General features: G+C 29.2%; 1 protein-coding gene across 2 annotated transcripts; it reads left to right on the forward strand.

Moving 5' to 3' along the window:
- Window positions 1–212: 212 nt before the first annotated feature.
- LOC133804435 (S-adenosylmethionine carrier 1, chloroplastic/mitochondrial-like) lies at window positions 213–5,168 on the forward strand. Of its 2 annotated transcripts, none has more exons than XM_062242599.1 (12): window positions 213–381; window positions 834–941; window positions 1,373–1,455; window positions 1,852–1,928; window positions 2,602–2,692; window positions 3,098–3,151; window positions 3,261–3,356; window positions 3,627–3,716; window positions 4,021–4,072; window positions 4,237–4,298; window positions 4,386–4,466; window positions 4,913–5,168. In XM_062242599.1, exons 2-12 carry the CDS (start codon window positions 866–868, stop codon window positions 5,054–5,056), a joined length of 906 nt encoding a protein of 301 aa, XP_062098583.1. In that variant the 5' UTR covers window positions 213–381; window positions 834–865; the 3' UTR covers window positions 5,057–5,168. The 2 variants fall into 2 exon arrangements, with proteins under 2 accessions (XP_062098583.1, XP_062098582.1); XM_062242598.1 differs by having other exon boundaries at window positions 371–489.
- The last annotated feature ends 4,401 nt before the right edge of the window (window positions 5,169–9,569 follow it).

A 9,569-nucleotide genomic window follows, 5' to 3' on the forward strand; every position in this document is an offset into this window, starting at 1 on the left:
GGTTCGGCCATTACTTCTACCCTAGAGAACAAATTTACAACTTTATCCCTAATTTCCAAGAGCATCATTCCCTATAACTTCTCACACCTTCATTTACATCAGATATTGTATCAAAGTAATTTTTTTATTTAATTATTTAATTTCTTAAGAAAGATTCAAGTTTTTTTTTGTTGCTTCAAGTTCATCCTTCAATAAATCTTAATTTTTAATAAATATGGTGTATAATTTTGTTTATTACATATATTTTTAATTTGATATGTAAATAGAATTTTTTTGGGGTTTAATTTATAAAAGGAGTTAAATTTAGGGAGGTATTTACAAATTTAAGAAACTAATTACCACATTTATCCAACGACAGGTCGTTTGAAGATCTTCTACCAAGTGAGTATCACTCTTCCGCCTGCCATTGTTTACTCTTCTCTTCACTACAGAGCTCTAAGCCGTCTCCAATGGCAATGCATTCCAAAAAATCTCAGGAAAATTCATCTCGTATTTCACTTTTCATTCTGTTTTATAATCAATTTTTTCGTCTTCATTTTCTTCCTCTCTCTTTGTTGTTTTTAATTTTCAATTTTTTTAGCGATCATTTAGAGACATCCTTGACAAATCGAAAAATGTTAAATTACAAGAAAAAGAGAAGAATGAGAAAGTTTAGATTTCTTTTTTTGGCTATCCAAGAATGTTTGTTTGATTCTACTTGTTACACTTAAATTTTTAGCTAGCTTACAATCATTAATGCCAACATTGCTTACTTCTTCCCTGAATAATGTTCTATCTACCAGTGTTTTAGTGTTCTTAATTTTTCTTTCCTGTTATGATTCCATTTTTTCCAGGCACCTTGACCTGTAATGTGAAACGGATTGAAATGGCCTCAAGGAAGTTTTTTGCATCAATTACTGCGGAAGAAGACAAGCCCTTTGATTTTCTCCGTGCTTTATACGGTATGAATCACTATGAACTTGGATGTGAGTCTTCCATATATGTTGATAGTCTAAATTTTCAGTGATACGTTGTTTTGACTTAGTTTGGTATGTGTTAATAACATGATCTAGTTTAGAGTTGCGCATGAATTGGACCAAAAACTTTTCTTTTGATGTACTGGAAAGATTCTGTCCATTGATGAAATATTAGCATTTAGTTATTTCGGTACTGGCTATCATCTTATCTTTAAAGTGTTTGTGTAGTATACAAACACGAGGAAATGGCTATTGTTTCCAGTCCTACTCTTAACTACAAAATTTTGCTGTAAAATAGGTTTCCGGAAGAACCATTTTGTTGTGGGATGCTTTTTGGTTTGGTATCCACTCATTCATTTAAGTTGAAATTCCAAGACTAAAGACTCATAAGTTTCTCTTTGTTATGGTGTTTTTAGAGGGAAGTATAGCAGGAGCTGCTGCTGGTGTCATTGTGGAAGCAGTTTTATACCCAATTGACACAATAAAAACTCGATTACAGGTCTGTTCAGTATACTTAATATTTTCAAACCATCCAACCATCTCTAAGGATACATTCTGACATTCTTTTGAATAGAAAAGTAATACATGAAATATTAAGCTCCCTGTGAGCGACTGAGATTTCTCATCTTAATATATTTGGGAGGTGGTGGTTTCTCAAAGTAATATTCTTCTTACCAGCTAACATTTTTTATATGGTTTATGCATATAGTTGTACAATTATTACAGTTTTTCAATGATTGTCGCAGCTCATTCACTACATTGAAGGATTGACTTTTTTTTTAAAAAAAAATTAACTATAATTACCTTTTAGCTTTTTACACATTTCTTGATATTCTGTGCTGTATATTTTTTGAACATTTGTGCTTATAATGTGTGCCTGTTAATTCATTTTTAGGTTGCTCATGTAGGAGGGAGAATAATCTTGAAGGATCTATATTCTGGATTGAATGGAAATCTTATTGGCTCTTTACCGTGGGTACACTTGTTTAAGATTATGCATCCTCTCTGGTTTCATGAATTTGATTGTACTACAAGTACATTGTTGCTATTTCTTCTATCATTCTAGATGAATTTATACTGTGATTTCTACGCTGAACCTAACTTTTGGGTAACTTGAACAAATGGTATAGAAGTATAAACCAAATGAAGAACTTTAACTTCTTGGGTACTGGGCATGAGAGTGATGAATTGATTGATAATTTGTTTCTACATTGCAAAATTACTACAGCTTTGGTGTATTAAAAGAATTCAGTGTCTATGGAGTATTCTAGCACATTGTTTTGATTTAATAACTTTCAACATAAAGGGTCATCTTTGAAGATGTTGAGAATAACGAAGTGTGTGGATAAGAAATGGGCAGCACTATGGTTATATAATGTTAAGTAGTTTAAGGGAGTCTCTTTCTCTGATTTTATTAGAGATTGGGATTATTTTTTATAACATTTAGTAATCCTTTGCTTTGTTTGTGGTTGCTTGTCATGTGGAAACCAAAACTTAATTTTAAATGCACATGCTATATTTCACTTTTAGAAACCATTTATAGTTTCTTCATAATCTCTTTCCACTTTTCTAATTCATTCATAATTCATAAAGTCTAGTTTCTTGTTTGCTGGCTTGTGGTTAATACGCATTATTTTCTTCACAGGGCTTCTGCTGTATGTGTGGGTGTGTATGAGCCTGCAAAGCAGACACTATTAACTTCATTGCCTGAGAAGTTTAGTGCTTTAGCACATCTGGTATGTTTTGATGATAGTGAATGTGGTGATTAAACAAATCATTTTTCCCTTATGATAAATACTGATATCTTTGTGTTACCAGAATAATTGTGGTGCACTATTTAGGCATGTTCATGCTGCGTGCCTTTTTCTTTCAGTGTGAAAGTAAGCTACTACAATTCAAGGGATGTCTTCTGACACTCACACACACCACCACTAGCTTGATAAGAATGATTGTTTGATATATTTGGTGTATCTTGTCTGTTTTATGTTTTCCCTTAGTACAATGCATCAATTAAAGACAATGATCAATGATGCATCTATAGTATGTATGTTCTTGTTATAGAATGGAAAAATGAAATTTAATTTCAAATGCACTGATCACTAGAACTTAATTTTCATTGTAATATCTCCAGCTTCATGCAGACTGCAGGTATTATTGGGGGTGCTGCTTCTTCTCTCATCCGTGTGCCTACAGAGGTAGTTTAGTTTGAATCTTTTATCACCGTAATACTTTTTCATTTCTTGGGTTTATATAGTTTTTATTTGTATTCATGGGTTATGGGCTGTTTTGTTGCTTTCTTTGTAGGTTGTTAAGCAAAGGATGCAAACTGGGCAGTTTGCTTCAGCACCAGATGCTGTGCGTCTTATTATAGCAAAAGAGGGATTTAAAGGTCTTTTTGCGGTGAGTTTCCAGCTTCATGTCCAAGATTCTACTCTCAAGTATATTATTCCTTTGAGCTTAAGTTATTGGGTCACGTGCAATTCTCCTAATGGATCCCTTGTTTTGGATGTTACAATGTTATTATGTTATAACAAGCATCACATGTTCTCTCTCTCCCTCTCTCTTTAATGAGCCTTTAAGAGTTTATGCTTGTGAAATCAACAATCTTCTATAAATTCATGAAAGATTCTGTGCATTTGACTTGACTTGACTGTGTTTGTGATATTTCAGGGGTACGGATCATTCTTATTGCGAGATTTGCCATTTGATGCCAGTCAATTCTGCATGTATGAGCAACTGCGGATAGGATATAAGTTAGCGGTAGGTGGAGACGATAATTATCAGTTTAGATGAAGGTACTTAAAAGATCCATGAAAAAAAATGAAAACCCTCATACATATGAAGGGAAATTCTGTACAATATATGAATTTTCAATGTTGTTACTTGGGGCACATCTTTTTTTCCAGCAAAATACATGGATTAGAGATATCTGGCAAATATTTCCTTTATTCTATTTCGGTCCTTTTACATCTTTCTTTGAAGATGATCTACTAATTCTGTAGTTCTGAAATGTCCTAACGCCTTGCATCTGCTATAGAAATGACCAATTTCACACTTTATGCAGGCACGAAGAGAGCTGAACGATCTTGAAACTGCCATGATTGGTGCATTTGCTGGTAATTTCCCTAGACATAACATGAATTTGGAATTAATTTTGGGTTGTAATACTCTCTCTGATGCCAAGACTAATTTTTCTCAGACATGCTCAAGGTGTTTCTAATTTCGTTGTTTCATATTTCATTACACTCTTCAAATTACAGTATTCCCTTTCATCTCCCAGGTGCAATAACTGGAGCTATAACCACTCCTCTTGATGTTATAAAAACTAGATTAATGGTTCAGGTACAAATAATCACTTCCTTTTCTCTTCTTCGAGGGAAAAGCAAATGTAAACCTTTTTTTCTTAGTTGTCCTTTTAATCTTTTGCAGGGATCAGTGAAACAGTATAACGGAATCTGTGATTGTGTTCGGACTATAATGAGAGAAGAAGGCAGTCACGTTTTTTTCAAGGTTTGTCTGTCCCTTTTTTGTTCTTTATTTGTTAAACTGGAATGGTTTAATTTTTCTTGGTTGAAACTTTATTTTCTTGTCATCTAAATCAGATTTTTTCAAATTCTGTCACTCTGTTAGATTTTTTTTGCTGAATTTAATTAGAGTTCAATATGTATCTTTCATCTCATTTTCCATTTTACCTTTTTGTATGATAGCATTGCTTCTCCATATTCCTGTTATGTATTTTTACCTAATGCATCCTTAGTAATTTAAGTAAGCAATCAAAGACGATTAATCTTCTAATCAATTGCTCCACCAAACCAACCAAATGTAGTCAGTTTTTCTTTCCTTTTTCTCTCTCAACAATTTTACTTCATCATTTTGTCTATTGACTTATTTCATACCATTAATTTGATATCTCAAATCACAATGGAACAATTCTTTGGCTGCATACTTCTCTATAGGGTACTGCCCCAAGAGTACTTTGGATTGGAATCGGAGGCTCAATTTTCTTCGGTGTTCTTGAAAGGACAAAGCAATTGTTGGTCAAGAGGCGTCCTCCGGACATGGAGAAATCTTCTCTGTTGAAGCAAGACTCAAAATTTTAACTGTATCTAATCAAGTTTTGTGTTCCTCAAGTTAATCAATTTGCTACTTTCATAGTTAGTTCTCAATTTGTTGTTATTTTGGAGTTTATTTCTTGAACATGTTAAATACTAAGATGTCTTAGTTGCCTTTTAATATTTATGATAATATATTATTTATTTATATAGAAAATAAGGTAGGCAGATTAAGTTTTTTTATTTTTTTTTTCTACGTTGTTTAAAATAAGTATTTTAGTTGAAGTAGAAAATAACTAATATGTAAGAAAAATTAACCTGTTTTATTATTTTAATAAATTATATATATAATCTAGTAAGAACGACAATATTTTAATTTGAAAACGACATTAATAGTGAGAATGACATGCTATAAATAATCTTGATTATTTTTCTTTTTTCGTAATTTATGATGTTTGTCATGTCCTTTTTCTAAAGTTCATTGTCGATTGTGTCTTTATTCTACTATACTGTGTTGTTTACTGCAATTCATGTCCTTTTGTGCATTGATGTCGTTTTTAGAAAATATTGTCGTTTAACTATTTTTTTCTCGGTCGTCGAAGGCAATTCTTGTCGATTCTTTACATTTATGTCGTTGGTTGAGATTATTGTCGTTTTACCAATTTATTTAAGTTTTTTTTTGAGATTATATTTGTTTTGAGTGTCGTTTTATGCAATTATTATCGTTTTAATATTTCATTGTCGTTTATGAAATTAATGTCGTTTTTCATTAATTTTGTATTCTTATGCCATTTTACATGATTAATGTCAGTTTTTTTAAAACAATTTTTAAAGGGGTTTCTTAAAAAATATACTTTTTTTTTTTTTTTTTGGAAATTGGCGGCTAAAATACTTAAATTGTTGTAATTCAAGAACTTAAATACCTAAGGTTTTTTTTTTTTTTTTTTTACGGTAAAAGTACTCAATTTTAAAAAATTTGGTGCTCCGTGGTACCTGCCGTTAAATTTTCCGTTAACTGTTGATGTACAGTAATTAAGAAATTGGTGGCTAAGTTATTGTCATCCAATCACTTAAATACCTAAATTTTTAAAAAAAATTATTTATTATTTAAAAATTAGTTAAACACTTAAAAAAGAATAAATAAAATCGAATTTAAAACTTAAAAAATCATTATATTTGCACTTCAAAAATATCTATACACACCCCAATAATTAAAAAAAAAATATTGAAGACAATGAGTAGCATTATGGTAATCATAATGTTAAACAGTTAAGGAAGTCTCTTGATTGGTTACTAAAGTCCTATTATTGAATAATGCACATGCTATATTTCATTTTCAGTACCCACTTATTGTTTCTTCATAATTTCTTTCTAGTTTTCGAATTCATTTAATTCATAATGGCAGAGTTAGGTAGGACTGGGTCCTTAACTTTTTTTTCTTTTACATTTTTGTGCATTATATTTTGAAAAAAAATAATAATATAAATATATGTAAAAATACATATTGACTCTCTATAAAATTGAATTTTTTTTATATAATTTCCCTATATATTGATCTATACATTGTACAAAAAGTATCAATTGAATATTTTATTTTGTTAAATGACAATTTAGACTTTAAATTTTGCAAAACAGTACAAAATAATACTTTGACCCCAATTTTTTAGTTAAAATAATCTTAAAAATAATATTTATTTTCTGCTCCTCGGCCACATTTTTCACTATCCTGAACCCATTATATCTTTAAGAACGCAACAATTAATCTTATATGAGAAAATACTAATTAACCTTTATATTTTTTCTGAATACACGATCGTCCCCCTTAACATGGAAAAATCTTCTTTGTTGGAGCAAGAATCAAAACTTTAGCTGATGCTATATCAAGTTTTACGTACCTCAAAGTAATCAATTTGTTACATTCATAGTTAATTCTCAATTTGTTGTTATTTTGGAGTTGATTTCATGAAAATGTTAAATGTTAAGTAGTGAAATAAAAGGGAAAAAAACGTTTTATTGTGTAATGTCTTGTCTTAAATTTAAGTTACTTGGATGACTTAGTTGCCTTTAAATATTTTTATAATCTATATTTTAAGATAATTTATTATTATTTTTTATATAAAAATAAGGTTGACAAATTAATTTAAAAGTAATTAGGGGCAAAACCTTATTATCTTTATATTCTTATATAATTAACCTCCAATTCTTTTTCTTTTCGTTGGTGAAACTCTCAAATCTACTTTCTGTTAACATATGTCACCTATTCCAATCTGTTAACTGCCACAGTGGATAATCCACGTGTACACAAGGGTACATGTAGCACGTTTTTATTAGTCTACGTTATTTATTTATTCAAATGTTATAAAAATTATTTAAAAATAGTAACAAAATAAAAAATGATTTAAAATTAAAAAAAATTATAAACTAAAAAATATTATTAAATTAAATATTAAAATTGTTTTTAATTTTGCTTTCTCTCTTTTTTTCTATTTTTTTTCTTTTTCTTCTTCTGCCTAGTTCTCTCTCTCTTTTTGACTAGAAGTACATACCCATGCCCAAAAATAAAATCATAACTATGCTTAGAGAGAGAGAGTCGGATTTTGATAAAGTGCAAGTGAAATGACGTCGGTGCCGGATTTTCTTTTTACCTTTTTCAATTTTTTTTAATTTAAAATAATCAATAAAGTATGATGTTGATGAATAAGAGATCGTCACATGTATTCACAATAGTAGATGACAGAAGAAACAAACGACGATCTTAGATTTGCTAACAAAATAATAGATTGGGAGGTTTTACCAACGAAAAAAATTAGGAGGTTAACTATAAAAAATATAAAAATAAAGAGATTTTGCAGCTAATTACTCTTGATTTAATATTTGTAATTTTTCTATATTGTTTAAAATTAGTATGTTTTTATAATATATTTTAGTTGATGCAGAAAATAATTAAATTGATCTATTGTTAGTATTTAAAAAAAAAATGAGTGTATATATAATTTAAATTTTATATATTTATATTATTTAAAAATTAATTTTAAAACAATTTTCATAGAAGATGCATACATACAACATATAATTTTAAAAGGATAACAAATCATTCTAGTTTTGATTATTACAAATTAAATAAATAACTTATTCTAATTTTGACTCAGTCGATTTAATACTTAGTCTGACTTTCATTGATGTGATCACTAATTAATTTCATTATAAATAATTATCTTAATTACGTGCAAGTAACACCATAGGTGTTACTTTCTTCAAAATTGAAAATTAATACTACTTTTCACCTAAGATATGACAATTTGTAGAACTGATGTTGATGTGAAAGGAGAGCCCAGAATTTTCTTATGTTTTGTCGATACAAATAACTAATCATAATAGGTTAATACATAGTTAATTTCAAGACAAAATTATAAACCCAAAACCACATATTTTTCTCATTACTTATTCTTAATTATAAAAAATAAGCTACCACAATATTATGGCATCTTGTCAATGGTTTTTTCCCTTCCTATTTTTTTTTTAATTTAACGAGTAATAAGATAAAAAAAATTATAAAATTAAATGGGGAGAGTAGACGATGGTGAAAGAGGACTCCATGATTGATTAAAAAATAATAGTAAGAAAATAACTTATTGAATGATAAAAAAATAGTCAATTTACAAGTAAAACTTTATAAAATGATATTACATATGGTTTCTATTGCCTAATAGCAATATTCTATCTTATAATTAAACCTTAATTTGAGCATAGTCAATCTTATAATAATTGGCTACTTCATCCTTTGGCACTGTAATAATTAGTATATTCTCTATTCATCTTTTTTTATTGTTGATCAATATATCTCTACTATATATTCTTATTATATTTATTAAGTTAGATAAATCTACTTTTACTATGTGTAACATATACTACTATGCCATAGCAGAGAACGCACAACAACAAAACACGTTATTACTGGCGGAGCCTTCCGCCGGTAATGACCATTAACGGCGGAACCCCACCAATAATAACCTGCTGACATTAAATAGTCGATGATTATAGTTATTACCGGTGGACTGACAGCCCGCTAGTAATATATTAATACCGGTAGATTATTAGGGGCGGAATCCGCCGGTGTACAAAGTAGTCAACATCGTGTTTGACTCATTTAATATTGGCGGGTCTCACCCCTATTAATTCGCCGGTAATTAATTAATAGTTTTTTTTTTAAATATGAAAATATAATAATTCGTTTGACTTTATTTAATAATAAATAAATATATAATAATTATTTAAAGATAATAAAATTTAACATAAATTAAAATTAATTATTAATAACACAATTAATATTCATCAAGCAAAATTACATATAAACTAATCATAAAATAAATATTATAAAATATCAATTGTCTTAATTTAATTAAAAAACGTAAACTAATTATTATTGTTTGGATCGTGCGAACTAGGCGAGAAATATTCATTAACATTCAGGTCAATATCTTCACTAATGTTAGGGCGCTGAAATTTTGGTGAAGCAAATTGTGGTGCTGGTGGTGAAGGGTAATAAGCTTGTGGAGACTGC

This window comes from Humulus lupulus, chromosome X (genome assembly GCF_963169125.1).
Source record: "Humulus lupulus chromosome X, drHumLupu1.1, whole genome shotgun sequence".
Classification (NCBI taxonomy): domain Eukaryota; kingdom Viridiplantae; phylum Streptophyta; class Magnoliopsida; order Rosales; family Cannabaceae; genus Humulus; species Humulus lupulus.

Coding starts and splice junctions, on each gene's coding strand:
- LOC133804435 (XM_062242598.1), top strand. CDS start 450: ATGGCAATGCATTCCAAAAAATCTCAGGAAAATTCATCTC. Junction 3,152..3,260: donor TCATCCGTGTGCCTACAGAG/GTAGTTTAGTTT, acceptor CTTTCTTTGTAG/GTTGTTAAGCAAAGGATGCA. Junction 4,299..4,385: donor AAACTAGATTAATGGTTCAG/GTACAAATAATC, acceptor AATCTTTTGCAG/GGATCAGTGAAACAGTATAA.